The 20,016-nt window shown below is 41.4% G+C and overlaps 1 protein-coding gene across 3 annotated transcripts in view; it reads right to left on the bottom strand.

The window, feature by feature from the left end:
* The window catches only part of slc25a25b (solute carrier family 25 member 25b), a 51,967-nt gene that overhangs the window by 26,285 nt on the left and 5,666 nt on the right, over positions 1–20,016 (bottom strand). The window contains exon 1 of one of the 3 annotated variants that reach the window (XM_055875248.1): positions 7,061–8,134. The exons of the other annotated variants lie outside the window; for them this stretch is intronic. Within the exon in view, the coding sequence (XP_055731223.1) occupies positions 7,061–7,309 (249 nt within the window). The 5' untranslated portion in view covers positions 7,310–8,134. Of the gene's footprint in view, positions 1–7,060; positions 8,135–20,016 lie in introns of those variants that run through there. 3 annotated transcript variants of the gene reach the window in all.

The following is a 20,016-nucleotide window of genomic DNA, read 5'->3' as shown; positions in this document are numbered from 1 at the left end:
GACCGAAACTGTGGTGCACTGTATGATCAACACCTTTAACTGGGTTATTACAGAGAAGTGTTCCCCAACCCATTATATCAAGGGGGATTTGATAATTAAACTAGCTGAAGTTTGACATTGATGACCATTTCCTACAGTACAAGGTCATGCACAAAATCTGTGTTTCACTAAAGTGCAGTTGTAATTGTGGGGCAACTTTGAAACGTCTAACATCTTCCTTTCAAGAAATTTGACAATTTTTATGTCTAACAAGATGGCTAAACACTGGATATTAGTCATCTTGTTATAAAACTGGTTGAGGCCCACTGATGTGCTCAGGAACTTTGGCGACACACTACCACACCATTAGCATTGATGACATATTTTATGAGACTGACTGCAATAGACCATCCCAGCTAATACACTACCACTACGCTAATACTAACCCAAGGAGTACTAGCAGAAGCACAAATGCTAACCCAAAGTGTAGTCAAGAGGGATTACATTTGACATTTTAGTCATTTAGCAGACGCCCTTATCTAGAGCGACTTACAGGAGCAATTAGTGTTAAGTGCCTTGCTCAACTGTCGCATCGACATCGACTGATTCGAACCAGTGACCTTTCGATTACTGGCCCAATAAATCCACCAACCTCATCCCTTGGGAGGCAGGTAGCCTAGTGGTTAGGCTACCTGCCTCCCAAGGGATGAGGTTGGTGGATTTATTACGTTTAGCCTATTTGAACTTAGTAGCTTACTCTTGAAATGTATAAAAAGGTAGGCTTACAAATGGGCCCTTTAAGTAGAACACTTAAGTAAAAAGCAGCATGAAACTTCCCCTTCTGAAGAAAGAACATGTCCCTGTAGAATTAGGACTAAACGAGAGGTTACCATCATTCCAGACTGTATTGTGTGTCAGTAATAGAGACCACCATTGACGTAACAGTCTGCTCCAGTAAAGTGTCCTCTGTCAACGATAGAGGTGGTGAGAGTGAGGAGTGATTCAATTACAGGCACAGGAGATTGGAGAGTCCCAGAGACTGTAGGGTGCCTGACTGCAGCAAGCCTGTAGAACCCACGCACTTGTCCACTGCCTGCTAGAGGAACCACCTGTAAAGCTATCCCACTGAAGGGGTGGGGGTGGGGGGGCGCAGGTGAGTCAGAAGGGGGAATTTTCAGCCAAGCAACTCTTGGGTGACCGCCAGGTATCTAGCTCTCGGTCTTCCCATTTCACTTGGCCAGCTATTTCCGGGTGAGTCACTCGGCTGGAGTCCAAGGGTAAAGGAAGAATGGCCGCTGACGAGAGGGGTCTTGGTATGGGGGGTCTGTGTGTGTGTAGGTAGGTCAAATCAACGGTTCAAAATAACGTACGCACATCCAGGAGCTGTTACACGTGCATGCAAGGAGAATACCTGTACAGAGTTTAGATACTGCTAGATCTTTAGATCCTAATACATGGTAGATTGCTCCTAGATTATAAAACATTGTAATATCCACTAAACCTAGTCATCCCTTTAGAGTTAGGCTATAGACATTTACAAACGTCTGGTCAAAGTCATTACGGCCATAAGGCCGTCAATGATTTGCAGGGTAAAACATTTCAGTCCCTTTTACTCTGCTTTGTCCAGAATTCACGTGGCTGAGATGTAAGGTAAGACTAATGCACCTTTTACACATAACACGCTAATTCAAAACCAATTAAAAACGTGCCAGTGGCCATCAAAGGTAAACATTTGCCCACTGAAGTCGGTTACGATGCCGAACTGCAGTCAGGTCAAGAAGCTGGTGAGGACGACGAGCACGCAGATGAGTTCCATGAGAAGGTTTCTTACAGTTTGTGCAGATATTCTTCAGTTGTTCAAACCCATAGTTTCATCAGTTGTCCGGGTGGCTGGTGTCAGATGATCCTGCAGGTGAAGAAGCCAGATGTGTAACCTTGCCAGCCGAGGACCTCCACGTGGTCTGCGGTTGCACGTACAGCCAAATTCTCTAAAACGACGTTGCAGGTAGGACTGGGCGATATGGCAAAAACATAATATCACAGTATTTTTTTTTTTTTAAATGGACAGTATTTTATGTTTTCTAATAAGTTCTACATTTGCTTTATGAGTAGTGTGTGCCCCTTGGGTGGCAACACACATTCTAAGTGACTTCAATGGGTCTTTCTCCATTCTGATTGTTTTATACTGTTAAATGCAACTTCAACCTAAAATATTTTCAGCATTTTAAATTTTTGCATTTCCCGCACACATTTGAGATTATTTTTACACTGCCACATAGGGGTGCACGATATGGTCACACAATCTAGGCCTTATTTTACCAAATGTTGCAATTGCAATTTGACTTGCAATTTACAGCAAAACACTTTGGAATAATGGAAATAAAATGATTATTCTAATTATATAGTTCGAATATAATAGTGGGCACTTTCAATACAGTGTGGATGGACATGACAACGAATGAAAATGCCAGGGAGGAGTTATTGTGACAGGGTAGGAACCAAAGTGTTGATAAGTGTTTCCTAGGGCACCCTATAATCTTTGGCTACATTGAATATTTTCTCAGCTACTTCATGTTGCAACGTTCATGCTTTGCGTATTCCTTTTTAATTGAGAAGATACTGTTTTACAAACATGCTGATTGAGGTCTACACTATCACTGGTATTATCAGGATGTATAGCTAATTAAGTTTGCTCAGACTCAGTACATTTATAAGATAGCTAGTATGCCAGCTAACTAACGATTAGCATTTGCGGCTAACAAGATTTAGGCCCAACTTGATAAGAAAAAACAACTAGCTTAAGCTGTTTGCAGATGTAAGAAACAAATTAAGTATAATTATAGAACGCTAGTGGATTTATATTAAAACGCAAGTGTCTTGTGCTCGAACAACAACAAAATGTGCCCATTGAGTGACAGGGGGCGGGGATAGGTCTGTGTGGATAGCAGCATGGAGTGAGAGAGAGATGACTCAAGTAGCTAAGTAAACGATAAAAATGGGATGTTACACACGGAGTATCACATTTAACAAACCAAACACTCAAATACCGTTTTAGAAGGTAAAGTAAAAAACCCAACCGGTCCGTCAATACCGGTATTACCATCAATACCAGTATTTAGTCAAATACGGTATACCGCCCAGCCCTCGTTGGAGGGGGCTTATGGTAGAGAAATTAACATACAATTCTCTGGCAACAGCTCTAGTGGACATTCCTGCAGTCAGTATGCCAATTGCACACTCCCTCAAAACTTGACACATCTGTGGCATTGTGTTGTGTGACAAAACTGCACATTTTAGAGTGGCCTTTTATTGTCCCCCAGCACAAGGTGCACCTGTGTAATGATCATGCTGTTTATTTCGCTTCTTGATATGCCACACCTGTCAGGTGGATGGATTATCTTGGCAAAGGAGAAATGTTCACTAACAGAGATGTAAACAAATTTGTGCAAAATAAGCTTTTTGTGCGTATGGACAATTTCTGCGATCTTTTATTTCAGCTCAGAACAAAGTTCTCTAGTGCAAGCTTCAGGCCAGACCCAAGTTAATAGTTAATACAATACTCAAGTTTGTTGCAGACAGGCCATGCATAGCCAATGCGCTTTATATGCAACATTTTTAAAATGTTTAAATCAGGATATTTTCTGACTGCAATGTTTTTATGTAGGCATTTTTTTTTTGTTGAATGGCCATAGAATGGCAATTATTACTTTTTAGGTTTGCATAACTTTAGCCACATGACAATGATTTTGAGATAAATATGAAATTAATTATAAAAATATTATTATAAATCAATTATTATTATTATAAATGAAATGAAACTGTTCCATGAACATATGATCTGCGTTCCAGTTCTTTAGAAATGGTAAGATAAATTGGCATTCCATATGAGAAAGGTAGCCGACTCAGGAGAGTAATGGTAGAATCTGCGAAAGCCAGTATGAGCGGTATGAGAATAGTTGAATGGCGCCCACAAGTCATTTGTGTCTTATTTCATCAAACAGTAAGCTTAAAGCATCACACATGCTCAATCATAATAGTTAATTTGATTAAAAACACATAGGGTGTGTGTCTATATATGGAAAAATACTAGTTAAACATTTCTGACCAATCGATTGGTCGAAGGAACACACGACTTTCGGTCAGCCAAGATTTTTTTTTCCTTCCCGGGGACAGCTCTACCACTAGTTACCACAGTCACAAAGTCATGTGTAAAAATCCATTACCGTTTTTGGTTTTATTTTTTTGTCTAAATTTAAGGTTAGGCATAAGGTTAGCAGTGTGGATAAGGTTAGAGTCAAGGTTAGGTTTAAAATCACATTTTAAGAAGATAAATTGTAGAAATAGGCAGGGTTTATGACTTTGTGGCTGTGGTAACTAGGGACGATCCTGGGAATGGGACATGGGGTCTTACAGCTGTAGGGTGTTCATTTGAGCCAGTTTGATACAGCAGGAAAATAATACTGCCGCAACAGGAAATGTGAATTATAATTAAATGCACATTTTTGTAGGGGTTGATACATTTTTTCATAAGGGAAAAACAAGTCTGAAATTTGTAAGTGGAAATAAACTTCAGAAGCCTTTTAAAACCTCAAAGTTCTCCTGAAACAGGTTGATCAAATTAAGATCCTACATCTGTGGGTAATGATAAGCACAACAGAAAAACATGTTGTTTTCTTCCTTCTCCATTGAACATCTAATCAAATGGACACCCAGACTATTTGCATTGCTCACCTCCCCCCCTCTTTTACACTGCTGCTACTCTCTGTTATTATCTATGCGTAGTCACTTTAATAACTCTACCTACATGTACATATTACCTCAATTACCTCGACTAACCGGTGTCCCCGCACATTGACTGTACCGGTACCCCCTGTATATAGCCTCTTGTTATTTTACTGCTGCTGTTTGTTACTTTTATTGCTTTTTTTTGTTGCATTTTTCTTAAAACTATTGTCGGTTAAGGGCTTGTAAGTAAGCATTTCACTGTAAGGTCTACCTACACCTGTTGAATTCGGCACATGTGACAAATACAATTTGATTTGAATATAGGCCATATTGCGTTTACTCCCGCCCTATGCAATAGACAACTTAGAAAAGGCCATAAACATATAGTTATCAGCATATCAGCAATCCCTCTCCAATACAGTCCCGTCATTAGGCCGGTCTGAAAGTTCTCAGATAATCAGTCCACAACAGTCCAAAGTGTCAAAACGCTTTTCTACAGCAAAAAACCATGCAGTCAGTCAGTACGTATTGTAGTGATATTTTTGCACTAGTTGGCTGTAACTGCACCAAAACGTTTTATTTATAGCTTGTTCCCGAACCTCTTTTAAAAATAGAGAGCTAATTGGGAACATTGAATAGCAATAAAATCACAGTATCAAATCACAATACATATAGAACCGTGAGAATCGCAATATATATCGTAACGGCACCTAAGTACTGTGATATTGTATCATGATTTTCCTGGCAATTCCCAGCCCTAATGTATTGTTGTGACTGGTGAAAGTCACAGGTTTGAATTATAGGTTTGCGGTTACAGCTGAGATAAAGTCTGTAACATATGTGACACACGTACATGTGTCATGAACGATGTGTGTGTGTGTGTGGGGGGGGGGCTCACTCCATAAAGACACACATCTAAAAATGGCAGTGCAACTTTGCCAGGCCTAAATGTCCTGTCGTTAAGAAACCTATTAGGATGGGATTGGGGACTAGTAGTCTAAATGGCACCGGTATCTAGATTTTCATATTGTCAAACAGTACAGTCATTCTCTCATCCCAGGATTTAAGGTATTACTGTCTTAGTACACAAAGAATCCGCAAAAACAGCCCATTGGGCATCTATTATCAGAATGCTAACAAAACTTGCACATAGCGTAGTTCCATAGAGGCTGCTAGCTAGATATGCTAACGAGCGCAAAACAAAAATAAACTAATTGCAAAGACAGGCAATCCAGCTCAAAGTTATACAAGTATACGTAGTAGCTACCGAATGTCATTTTTGGAGAGTTTGGACATTTACAACCGAATGTGAATGAGAGACATTGTGCAAATGAACAAAGTTTTGACAAATTCTTGTCTGAAGGAAGAAGAGCACTGGTTCTGGAGCAGCATGTGTACACGCTGTGTCTGTGTGGAGTCGCTAGAATAACACAGGGCTCTACGCTGGCATTCTTTACAAGGAGCACGTGTGCGCCTAAGCTGAGAAATGTAGGCGCACACAAAGACAATGAAAAATATGGGAGGCAACAAAGCTAGAATCTTAATTTTTTTATAGAGACTCACTGGTGCTCTTAAATAAAAATTCCAGGTCACACAGAAAAATATTTAGGCGCATATGTAGAGGACTGCAACAGGCCTGCCTGCTCTGCTCGGAGAAGAGCAGACTGAGGGGCCGAAAACAGAGAGGCGAGCAAGACGCAAGGAAATCAAGATAGCAGTGGCAGAAGCCTTTTTGGACACAATGTTCTGAACCCACCTGATAACTTGAGCCAACGTTTGTCACATAGCACAATGCTAAGAGAGTACCACGGCACAGTTGAGTTCCACCACTGCACATGGTAACCCTTAAGTGACCCTGAAGAGGACAGCACTTAAACAAATGCTCATCGCACCCCAGAGAACAATCACGAGCCAATTTCTAAAGACTTCTAAAGTTGTTTGTGCATGTTCACTGGAATTAGGTATTTTGGCTGTGAAATGGACATGCAGTACCTGTGACATCTCTCAGAAACTTCTCCTCTCTGAAAGGGTGGCACTATAGTTCAGTGTCAGCCTGTGGACACAGCGTGAACTTTGAAAGATGTGCCAAGTTTGTCAGATCACCAAAGAAGACATGCTCCCTGTACTCTCTATATTCTGTCCTAGAACATTACAGAATTTAGCCTACAAACTGTTGAAATACTCAACTCAAAAATGACCTTTTCCAAATTGAACCACACTTTTCAGTGTCTTAATTACTGTAACTTCAAATGTGCTCACCCACCATGCAAAGGAGATAGCCAGTAAATGGCCAGTTCAATCCCTCCACCTGCCACCCCCCACACATACAAAGTGGTTGTTTCCGTCCCTGCGGTACCTGTTGAAAGCCATCAGGGGGCACCACCATGATTAACACTGTGGTCTTCTTCGCAGGTGCACCATCACTCCTGCCCTTGTCATCCCTGGCAGATGTGTCAAGGTCTCCCTCGAGTCCAGTTTCCTTGGCAGTCTTTCCACTGACGGCAACCTCTGCTTCGCTCTCCTCCGGTGACTGGGCTCCCACGGGCTCACACTCTGTCCTTCCCACAAACCATTGGCATAGGGAAGTCCACACACTCTGCAGCATCCTCGTCTCTAGACTGATGCTCGTATGGGTGCTGAAAAGCCGGTGCCAACACACAATTAGAAAGGTGGGTGTCAGTCGAGGTAAGAGTGCTGCGCCGGTAGAAAGAGAATTCACAGCGAGGGCAGGTGAGGACAACCGCAGAATGCAAAAGAGGGTCCTTCAAGTTTCTTCCGCGTCACTGCTTCAGCTCCAAAAGCCCCTTTTCCTGTGTGCACTCAGCTGTGCTCCTCCCGTCATCATCCTTCCTCAGATGTATCAGTCAGTATTAGTTGCACTTTTCTTTCTTTCAATCAACGCACACCGTAAGTTCTACTCTGCCCAAACAAAATCATTAATTTAGCTGTAGCTTTACTGCAGCCAAATATGCAGGACTAACCTGTTCCAATCAAAACGATTGAATGGACAAACTCTTAAACCACTAACATGTAACTTCTGTTAAAAACTAAAGAATGATGCACCTGGAACTGATATCTTGAGTTTAGTTCGATACTACCTTGGCTGCATCTCTGCTGCATATCATCTACTGAGAGGTTAAGACTGAGACAGGAGCTACAGTGAGATTGTGCCGGTTAGCTGGCTCAGTATCGACGGACAGAGTAATGCAGTAAAAAAGAAGAGGCTCTTGAAACCTGCATTCTCACTGCAGCGCTGCATCAGCCAATCACGGCAGCCCACACTGATAGGTCCAACTGGAGATTCCACAGAGCTGGACTCCACAACCAATTAGAATAGAGGATAAAACGAAGCAACTAATTTATGACTTGTCATCCTGAATCGAATGGGTTTGTAAGGGTTGGGGAAAGTCTCTCTACTCTCGGAAAAACCTGCTGACTGTTCTTTCCCCTCCTCCTCTTCGATTCTCTCCATCAGAATGTCAGTATCACCGTGGCAACCTCACCCAGCTCTGCATGCTCTTTTCCACTAACACATACTGATCAGCAAAACCTCTTCAACTCTCCATCTTTTCTGTCTTCAAAAGCCTATATCACAACCTGCCGTGATTGGCAGTCCCATAGGGCGGCGCACAATTGGCCCAGCGTCGTCCGGGTTTGGCCAGTGTAGGCCATCATTGTAAATAAGAATTTGTTCACTAACTTGCCTAGTTAAATTAAAGGTTATACATTTTTTTTTTAAAGACTGCTCCATCCAAGACACTGTTCTGAATGAGCTTGCACGTCTGAGTATCAGTTTGAATTTGTATTTTTCTTTTCATTCATTTTCAACTTGAAATTGAAGCGTAGAACCGATTACAGCTGAATCCTACCATTACTGATTTTATTAAGATGTCTCCAACAGGGTTGGAGTCAATTCCATTTATCACTCAAGGATGTCTCATTCAGTGAATGATTTGGAATGTTGCCCATTAGCTTCGATCTTGCCAATACTTTTTTTTAAACATTTAAATCAATTGAATTCTGGTCATTTTCTGAGCAGACTTAAGCTTGGTGTCCAGACTTCCCCATGTTGACCTTTTGGCCAGGAAATGCATATTTGTTTCCTTCAACACTAGCTGATTGTGCATTGGGATTTTATTCAGAGATAACAGAAGATCATTGCAAAGGTCAGCGAGTGCTCCTCATGTCTAGGGACATGTCCACATAAAGGAAATCAGTCAATTGAAATGAATTCATTAGGCCCTAATCTATTGATTTCACATAATTGGGAATACAGATATGCATCTGATGGTCACAGATACCTTTAAAAAAGGGAGGGGCGTGGATCAGAAAACCAGTCAGTATCTGGTGTGACCACCTTTAACCTCATGCAGTGTGATACATTTGTATTTGTGTTTATAAGGGATCCAAAACAAAAGATAAAACAGTACATCATATAACAGTATTAAGCCACAATATACCTACAATACAAAATGTATAAACCACGCACCATACAACAATATTACAATGTACGTGTGTGTGTAGAGTGCGTGTGGTAGTGTGTGTGCGCGTCTACAGTACCGATAAAAAGTTTGGACACACCTACTCATTCAAGGGTTTTTAATTTTTTAAGCTATTTTCTACATTGTAGAATAATAGTGATGACATCAAAACTATAAAATAACACATGGAATCAGGGAGTAGCCCAAAAAAACTGCTAAACAAATCAAAATATTTTTTATATTTGAGATTCTTCAAAGTAGCCACCCTTTGCCTCGATGACAACTTTGCACACTCTTAGCAAGACTAAATATGGAGCTGCACAATATTACAGCTGTAGTTTAACCTACCGACTACGTGTAGACAACTGCTGTGAAAGTATTGATATATATATATTTTTTTAAATCCCCTCAGATTTGGTTTGGCCTTATGTCTGCAGCCCTGCTGTGCTGGCAACAATTAAGACCAGACTATTCACCTCACCCTTGACAGAACTGATTTGAGGCCTGACTAGGGCTGGCACAATTACCGTATAATAGTATAACCAACGATTATGGATGAAGACCGTCATGAAAATAAAATGTCTGTCATAAACGTTTAACCATTTTTGTGGAATGAACAGCTGACTGAAGACAGGACAGCCTGGCATTCGTGCAGTTGAGTTTGTGGACGCTTTACAACAAGCAAGGTGTTGTAGCAAACAGTCATTTGGCTGACCAATAACAGTTTCCAAAATTCCATGACCGTTACAGCACTAGGCCTGACCTGTTAATAACAGAAAGAAATAACTGTATTGACAGAATACTACTGCTTCATCACCACATAATCAAATTGTACCTCCCTCATAATTACAGTCCTGATCATATAAAAAAATATGAATAATAATTCTAATGTCATAGATGTTCCAGGTGTAAATTATATACATAATGCTTATATTCTGACGAAAGGCTGTATGTCCCTGCTTTCAATAAAATAAAGAGTCAGAGGTGGGGCATCCCCTGCTGGACAATATAAGAAGTATTTATCATCAGGAAGACAGTAGCCTGGCTGACGGGACTCGCTCTGGACAGGAGTTTGTTGGAAATGCAGTATTCGTTCAGAAATTGGCTGAGCTTTGATCTCACGTTGTTTGGATTTGAAAATCCAACAGTTGTATTGGAAAAGGGCGCACTCGGTGGTTGTCCATCTGGTTGTTTGAGTGTGAAAGAGGAGAACCAATTCAGTAAAAAATAACAGCCCCCTTTATTATCAACACATCGTGTCTTCAACATCAGGAAGACTTGGGAGTTTGGTGTTAGCCAAAATACAAGACAAGAGCCACAAGTCATGAACTCATGGTGAGGAAATGCTGTGACATCCCATTGACACCCACAGAGATGGAGTGGCTAATGGAGTGAGCTTAGAGGTTGGCAGAATGATGTCTATGGGTGAAGTTTACCTCAGGGAGAATCGCCATGCTTCCTTCCACAATAATCCCTTCAGCCCAAATCTCATTACTGTGAAGGTTAGGCTCATTACTGTGAAGGTTAGCCTAAGTGTTGAAACCATTAGCCGTTTCCTGGGCTTTCACCAATTCTCCATTGAATTAAAGATGCACTATACAATAGGATGTCCTCCATGTTTGCCTCTAGGGGCGCTCGTGAGCCAGAAAGGGTCCCTGAAATTAAACCGCATTGATACACACAGCATAACGCTGTAAAGTGGGCCACGTACCCTACTACGGAAAACAATGGGGTCTTGCCATTCCATATAAGCCTAACTTCACATCAGGTCAATAATGCTTATGAAAACGTGATAATGTTGTGTTCTAAATAGGCTAACAATCCTGTTTAGAATGGCCATAAGAATACATTTGACTGTTATTGCAATCAACCAACTTAGCAGTTACCCTTGAGGTTGGACGGACGTGGCATTCGCCTTGAGATCATGTCTTCAAGAACAATCGTTTCACTCAATCATCCCCTAGTCATTTGAATAAAGGGTATAACTGACTAGGTATCCCCCATTCCCTTTCATTGGAGTTTGACCAAGGCAAAATTTAGGAAGAAATTATATCATTTTTATGGCAGGTAAAATGCATCATAATGTACAGTAAATGGAGGGACAAGAACATGCAGTATATGAGAAGCATCAAAGACTTTTCTCAAACCCATTTTGAGATCAAACCCCTTGCCTGACCTTCGGAGGCACTCCAGTTACATTTACAGTAGAGCAGCTAAGCAAAAAACACAAAAAAACACTGAGCTGGCACCACACACACACACATTACAATTACCCAGCTAATTGGACAAGAAAAGTGCATAGGACAGTGGACTTGTCTCAGACTCTGCAGCAGTGAAGGGAGTATTTGTATTCTCCATGCTTGTAATGATTGGTTATTGTGCACCATTGTTTGTGTTATCGTCAAGATGATAAACTGTAGAGAATGCGTACAAGTAATTTTAAAGCACTAGAGCTTTACCTTTCTTCCAAAAGTCACTGGATATCAGAATGTTGACATTTGCAAATTGCCCAGCAGGCATTTGTACATAATTTACCTTGCAAAGGATCAAATGGCGCCGGAGAAGAAGGCTGACGTTTTACATGTCCCCAACCGATTTTGTTTTTTTTTGTTCGTTTATTTGCGTTGAACTTATTTCGTACATTATGTGGCCGCTACCGTCTCTTTTGACCGAAAATAATTTCTGGACACCAGGATTGTGATTACTCACCACGGACTGTCAGAATCTGTCTGACAGAGTCTGATGAGCCCGAAGCTAACGATATACTGCTTTCTCGGGGACAGGCCCAGATCCCCATGATTTGCGTGAAGAGAAGGTGGAGAAAAAGGGGCCAAAGGGCAGGCTGCCTTCTGAGAATTCGTAGGCGATCGAATAAACCCCCACTTCCTTCCATTCTGCTAGCAAATGTGAAATCTTTGGAGAATAAAATCAATGACCTACGCGGAAGATTAAACTTCCAATGGGACATTCAAAACTGTAATATCTTATGCTTCACGGAGTCGTGGCTGAACGACGACACCATCAACATACAGCTGGCTGGTTATACGCTGTACCGGAAGGATAGAACAGCGGCGTCTGGTAAGACAAGGGGCGCGGGACTATGTATTTTTGTAAATAACAGCTGGTGCACGGTATCTAAGGAAGTGTCGAGCTATTGCTCGTCTGAGGTAGAGTATCTTATGATAAGCTGTAGACCACACTATTTACCTAGAGAGTTTATCTGTATTTTTCGTAGCTGTTTACATACCACCACAGATTGAGGCTGGCACTAAGACAGCATTGAATGAGCTGTGTTCCGCCATAAGCAAACAAGGAAACGCTCACCCAGAGGCGGCGCTCCTAGTAGCTGGGGACTTTAATGCAGGGAAACGTACATCCGTTTTACCAAATTTCTATCAGCATGTTAAATGTGCAACCAGAGGGTAAAAAAATAAATAATAAATGAATAAATAAAAAACTCTGGACCACCTTTACTCCACACACAGACACGCATACAAAGCTCTCCCTCCATTGTCAAATCTGACAATAATTCTATCCTCCTTACAAGCAAAAATTAAAACAGGAAGCACCCGTGACTAGATCAATAAAAAAAAGGAGGTCAGATGAAGCAGATGCTAAGCTACAGGACTGTTTTGCTAGCACAGACTGGAATATGTTCCAGGATTCCTCCGGTGGCATTGAGGAGTACACCACATCAGTCATTGGCTTCATCAATAAGTGCATCGATGACATCATCCCCACAGTGACCGTACGTACATACCCCAACCAGAAGCCATGGATAACAGGCAATATTCGCACTGAGCTAAAGGCTAGAGCTGCCGCTTTCAAGGAGCAAAGCGTCAATACAGAACTAAGATCGAAACGTACGACACCGGCTCTGACGCTCGTCGGATGTGGCAGGGCTTGCAAACCATTACAGACTACAAAAGGGGAGCACAGCCGAGAGCTGCCCAGTGACACAAGCCTGCCTAAACTACTTCCATGCTCGCTTCGAGGCAAATAACACTGAAACATGCATGAGAGCACCAGCTGTTCCAGAAGACTGTGTGATCATGCTCTCCGCAGCCGATGTAAGTAAGACCTTTAAAAACTTCTTATGGCTGGGGGCAGTATTGAGTAGCTTGGATGACTAAGGTGCCCAGAGTAAACTTCCTGCTACTCAGGCCCAGAAGCTAAGATATGCATATTATTAGTAGATTTGGATAGAAAACACTCTGAAACTGTTTCAATGATGTCTGTGAGTATAACAGAACTCATATGGCAGGCACAAACCTGAGAAAAAATCCAACCAGGAAGTGGGATATCTGAGGTTTGTATGTTTTTTTTAGTCTTTGCCTATCCAATATACAGTGTCTATGGGGTCATATTGCACATCCTAAGGCTTCCACTAGATGTCAACAGTCTTTAGAACCTTGTTTCAGGTTTCTACTGTGAATTGGGAGAGAATAAGAGCTGTTTGACTAAGGGGTCTGGCAGAAGGCCATGAGCTCAGTCAGGCGCGCGCCCGTGAGAGTTAGCTGCGTTCCTTTTCATTTCTAAATACAAAGGAATTGTCCGGTTGAAACATTATTGAAGATTTATGTTAAAAACATCCTAATGATTGATTCTATACATCGTTTGACATGTTTCTACGAACTGTAATAGAACTTTTTGACTTTTCGTCTGGCCTGCGCCTCGTGAATTTGGATTTGTGAACTAAACGCGCGAACAAAAAGGAGGTATTTGGACATAAATGGACTTTATCGAACGAAACAAACAATTATTATGGAACTGGGATTCCTGGGAGTGCATTCTGATGAAGATAATCAATCAAAGGTAAGTGAATATTTATAATGCTATTTCTGACTTCTGTTGACTCCACAACATGGCGGGTATCTGTATGGCTTGTTTTGGTCTATGAGCGCTGCACTCAGATTATTGCATGATGTGCTTTTTCCATAAAGCTTTTTTGAAATCTGACACAGCTGTTGTATTAAGGAGAAGTTTATCTATAATCCAATGCATAACACTTGTATCTTTTATCAATGTTTATTATGAGTATTTCTGTAAATTGATGTGGCTCTCTGCAAAATCACCGGATGTTTTGGAAGCAAAACATTACTGAACATAACGCGCCAATGTAAACTGAGATTTTTGGATATAAATATGAACTTTATCGAACAAAAAAATACATGTATTGTGTAACATGAAGTCCTATGAGTGTCATCTGATGAAGATCAACATCTGATGAAGATCAACAAAAGATTAATTTTATCTCCATTTCTGGTTTTTATGACTCCTTTCTGGCTGGAAAAATGGCTGTGTTTTCCTATGACTAGGTGCTGACCTAACATAATCGCATGGTATGCTTTCGTCATAAAGCCTTTTTGAAATCGGACACTGTGGTGGGATTAACAACAACTTTATCTTTAAAATGGTGTATAATACTTGTATGATTGAGGAATTTTAATTATGAGATTTCTGTTGTTTGAATTTGGCGCCCTGCACTTTCACTGGCTGTTGTCAAATCGATCCCGTTAATGGGATTTCAGCCGTAAGAAGTTAAACAGGTCAACATTCACAAGGCCACAGGGCCAGACTGATTACCAGAACATGTACTGCGAGCATGCCTAAATGACTACAGACCTGTGTCTGTAGCTATGAAGTGCTTTGAAAGGCTGGTCATGGCTCACATCAACACCATCATCCCAGAAACCCTAGACCCACTCCAATTTGCATACTGCCCCAACATTGGCTACAGCACAACGTTCAACACCATAGTGCCCTCAAAGCTCATCAATAAGCTAAGGACCCTGAGGTAGGTAACAACACAACCTCAACACAGGGGCCCCTCAAGGGTGCGTGCTCAATCCCCTCCTGTACTCCTGTTCACTCATGACTGCACGGCCAGGCACGACTATTACACCATCATTAAGTTTGCCGATGACACAACAGTGCCTGATCACCGACAAGACAGCCTATGGGGAGGAGGTCAGAGACCTGGCCGTGTGATGCCAGGACAACAACCTCTCCCTCAACATGATCAAGACAAAGGACATGATTGTGGACTACAGGAAAAAGAGAACCGAGCACTAGAGGGGCTGCAGTGGAGCAGGTTGAGAGCTTCAAGTTCCTTGGTGTCCATATCACCAACAAACTAACATGGTTCAAAAGCACACCAAGACAGTCGTGAAGACTGGCACGGCAAAACCTATTCCCCCTCAGGAGATTGAAAATATTTGGCATGGGTCCTTAGATCCTCAAAAGGTTCTACAGCTGCACCATCAAGAGCATCCTGACTGGTTGCATCACCGCCTGGTATGGCAACTGCTTGGACTCCGACCGCAAGGCACTACAGAGGATAGTGCAAACGGCCCAGTACATCACTGGGGCCAAGAGATCGACCGATTATGATTTTTCAACGGCGATACCGACTTTTTTTAAGACCCAAAAAAAGCCAATACCGATTAAATCGGACAATTTTTTAATTTTTGTAAATAATGACAATTACAAAAATACTGAATGAACACTTATTTTAACTTAATATAATACATCAATAAAATCAATTTAGCCTCAAATAAATAATCAAACATGTTCAATTTGGTGTAAATAATGCAAAAACAAAGTTTTGGAGAAGAAAGTAAAAGTGCAATATGTGCCATGTAAGAAAGCTAACGTTTAAGTTCCTTGCTCAGAACATGAGAACATATGAAAGCTGGTGGTTCCTTTTAACATGAGTCTTCAATACTCCCAGATAAGAAGTTTTAGGTTGTAGGTATTATAGGACTATTTCTCTCTATACGATTTGTATTTCATATACCTTTGACTATTGGATGTTCTTATAGGCACTTTAGTATTGCCAGTGTAACAGTATAGCTTCCATCCCTCTCCTCGCCACTACCTGGGCTCGAACCAGGAACACATCGACAACAGTCACCCTCAAAGCAGCGTTACCCATGCAGAGCAAGGGGAACAACTACTCCAAGTCTCAGAGCAAGTGACGTTTGAAACGCTATTAGCGCGCACCCCGCTAACTAGCTAGCCATTTCACATCGGTTACACCAGCCTAATCTCGGGAGTTGATAGGCTTGAATTCATAAACAGCAGAGCTGCTGGCAAAACGCACGAAAGTGCTGTTTGAATGAATGCTTATGAGCCTGCTGCTGCCCACCATCGCTCAGTCAGACTGCTCTATCAAATCACAGACTTAATTATAACATAATAACACACAGAAATACGAGCCTTAGGTCATTAATATGGTCGAATCCGGAAACTATCATCTAAAACAAAACATTTATTCTTTCAGTGAAATACGGAACCGTTCCGTATTTTATCTAACGGGTGGCATCCATCAGTCTAAATATTCCTGTTACATTGCACAACCGTCAATGTTATGTCATAATTACGTAAAATTCTGGCAAATTAGTTCGCAATGAGCCAGGCGGCCCAAACTGTTGCATATACCCTGACTCTGCGTGCAATGAACGCAAGAGAAGTGACAAAATTTCACCTGGTTAATATTGCCTGCTAACCTGGATTTCTTTTAGCTAAATATGCAGGTTTAAAAATATATACTTCTGTGTATTGATTTTAAGAAAGGCATTGATGTTTATGGTTAGGTACACGTTGGAGCAACAACAGTCCTTTTTCGCGAATGCGCACTGCATTGATTATATACAACGCAGGACACGCTAGATAAACTAGTAATATCATCTAAACTAGTAATATCATCAACCATGTGCAGTTATAACTAGTGATTATGATTGATTGTTTTTTTATAAGATAAGTTTAATGCTAGCTAGCAACTTACCTTGGCTTCTTACTGCATTCGCGTGACAGGCGGGCTCCTCGTGAGGCAGGTGGTTAGAGCGTTGGACTAGTTAACCGTAAGGTTGCAAGATTGAATCCCTGAGCTGACAAGGTAAAAATCTGTCGTTCTGCCACTGAACAAGGCAGTTAACCCACCGTTCCTAGGCCGTCATTGAAAATAAGAATGTGTTCTTAACTGACTTGCCTAATAAAATAAAGGTGTACATTTTTTAAAATAAAAACATTGGCAAAATCGGCGCCCAAAATTACCGATTTCCGATTGTTATGAAAACTTGAAATCGGCCCTAATTATATCAGGCCATTCCGATTAATCGGTCGACCTCTCCTACAGAGGGTAGTGCGAACGGCCCAGTACATCACTGAGGCCAATCTTCCTGCCATCCAGGACCTCTATATCAGGCGGTGTCAGACGAAGGCCCTAAAAATTGTCAAAGACTCTAGCCACCTTAGTCATAGACTGTTCTCTCTGCTACCGCATGGCAAACGGTAACAGAGCGCCAATTCTAGGTTCAAGAGGCTTCTAAACAGCTTCTAAACAGCTCCTACCCCCAAGCCATGAGACTCCTGAACATCTAATCAAAATGGCTACCCAGACTATTTTCATTGCCACCCTCTCTCTTTTACACCGCTGCTACTCTCTGTTGTTATCATCTATGCATTGTCACTTTAAGAACTCTACCTACATATTACCTCAACTAACCGTTGCCCCTGCACATTGACTCTGTACCGGTACCCCCCTGTATATAGTCTCGCTATTGTTATTTTACTGCTGCTCTTTAATTACTTGTTACTTTTATTTCTTATTCATATTAAATTAATGTATTAATTAATTAATTAAAATTGCATTGTTGGTTAGGGACTCGTAAGCAAGCATTTCACTGTAAGGTGAATACCTGTTGTATTCGGTGCATGTGACTAATAAAATGTTATTTGAAATATGAATCACGAGCTGACTAGACAGCCAAACCACCAAAACAAATTGCAGAGCAAATAAATATTTTTGGTCAAAAGCAAATCCATATTCAAAACAGTTTTATCTAAAAGAGGCCAAGGAGGTAGTTAACCTTGGGTCAACAAATGCAGGTTTACTAAGGCTAATATTAAAGCAAATGTTTCAGAAGATAGTCAGGAACTGAAAACAAGTTATTGGGCTCCATTTTGAAGAGGAACAAAAAGAGCATGACTTTGCTTCTTTTCTATGTGAAAGTGTGAGACAAGATCATAGATAAAGTGGATGTAACAGGCAGCAAACTGAGCGCAGTGTTAAAAATATGCCCCCATGACCTTTGCCTATCTGCAGCCAATAGAGTGGGCAAGCATATCCATGTGGTTGTTCTGGAAAGTGCCACTGCTCTCTGAACAATGGGGAAAAGTACTAGACAATTGTAAGCCTTCACGTGCCGAATCAGTCTGGCAAATGCTCAAAACCCACCAGGAACCCAGGATTATATCTCCAATATCAACTATTTCACCCATACAATACAAAACACAGTAGGGCAGGTCTACAAACAGTGCACAATAGCCTCCATGATATATAGCGTAAGCTATTCTATATATACACACCGAACCAAAATATAAAACGGAATAACTTTTAAACTGAGTTACAGTTCATATAAGGAAATCAGTCAATAGAAATAAATGAATTAGGCCCTAATCTATGGATTTCACATGACTGGGCAGGGTGCAGTCATGGGTGGGCCTGGGAGGCCCACCCACTGGGGAGCCAGGCCCAGTCAATCAGAATGAGTTTCTCCCCACAAAAGGGCTTTATTACAGACAGAAACACTCCTCAGTTTTATCAGCTGTCCAGGTGGCTGGTCTCTGACGATCCCGCAGATAAAGAAGCCGGATGTGGAGGTCCTGGACTGGCATGGTTACACGTGGTCTGTGGTTGTGAGGCCGGTTGGACGTACTGCCAAATTCTCTCAATCTTGCAACCTTACAGTTAACTAGTCCAACACAATAATGACCTGCCTCTCTCTCGTTGCACTCCACAAGGAGACTGCCTGTTATGCGAATGTAGTAAGCCAAGGTAAGTTGCTAGCTAGCATTAAACTTATCTTATAAAAAAACAATCAATCATAACCACTAGTTAACTACACATGGTTGATGATATTAGTAGATATTATCTAGTGTGTCCTGCTTTGCATATAATCTGACTGAGCATACCAGTATCTAAGTATCTGACTGAGCGGTGGTAGGCAGAAGCAGGCGAGTAAACATTCATTCAAACAGCACTTTCGTGCGTTTTGCCAGCAGCTCTTCGTTGTGCGTTAAGCATTGCGCTGTTTGACTTCAAGCCTATCAACTCCTGAGATGAGGCTGGTGTAACCGAAGTGAAATAGCTAGCTAGTTAGCGCGCGCTAATAGCGTTTCAAACGTTACAAAAGGGTTTTCTTTCAAAAACAAGGACATTTCTAAGTGACCCCAAACTTTTGAACGGTAGCGTACATTTAAAATTACAACCCACCTAGTATTTTCTCTCGCCTTCAAATGGTATGGGGATGTGGCAGTATGGTTTGACTACTACCAAACAGAGGCCTGACACCACATGCTGAGAAATAACTGATCATGACTGATCACAGGTTGTGACTTGCTTCGTATTGCTCTGGTATAAGTAGGCCACAGTCTGGGCTCTCTCGTATCCCTAAAAGCATTTCCGAGGTATTTATGGGTTTCAAATTCATACTGCCAGTGCCTAGGAGTGCAGTGACTAAATGCCTCTTGCGTCATTCGTGTGGTATTTGGCTTTATTCAGGGGGCAATACAGCAACACAATCAGGTCATTTTTTGTTCTCTAACATTTTAATGACACTCTCTCATCTTCACAACACTGGAGTCTATTATATCAGTAAGCATTTGAAATGTCAGTTTATGACATGATTAGCAACACACACACACACACACACACGTGTAACACTACTAAATGTTTGCCATCAGATAGACATCTTATAACGGCTTTCTGCCAGAAGTCAAAGAGCTCTGGATGAGTTATCTGTACCGTTGTCTTTTTATCCCGGTG

This window comes from Salvelinus fontinalis, chromosome 21, assembly GCF_029448725.1.
Source record: "Salvelinus fontinalis isolate EN_2023a chromosome 21, ASM2944872v1, whole genome shotgun sequence".
Taxonomy (NCBI): Eukaryota; Metazoa; Chordata; class Actinopteri; order Salmoniformes; family Salmonidae; genus Salvelinus; species Salvelinus fontinalis.
This window is presented reverse-complemented; position numbering and strand designations above follow the sequence as displayed.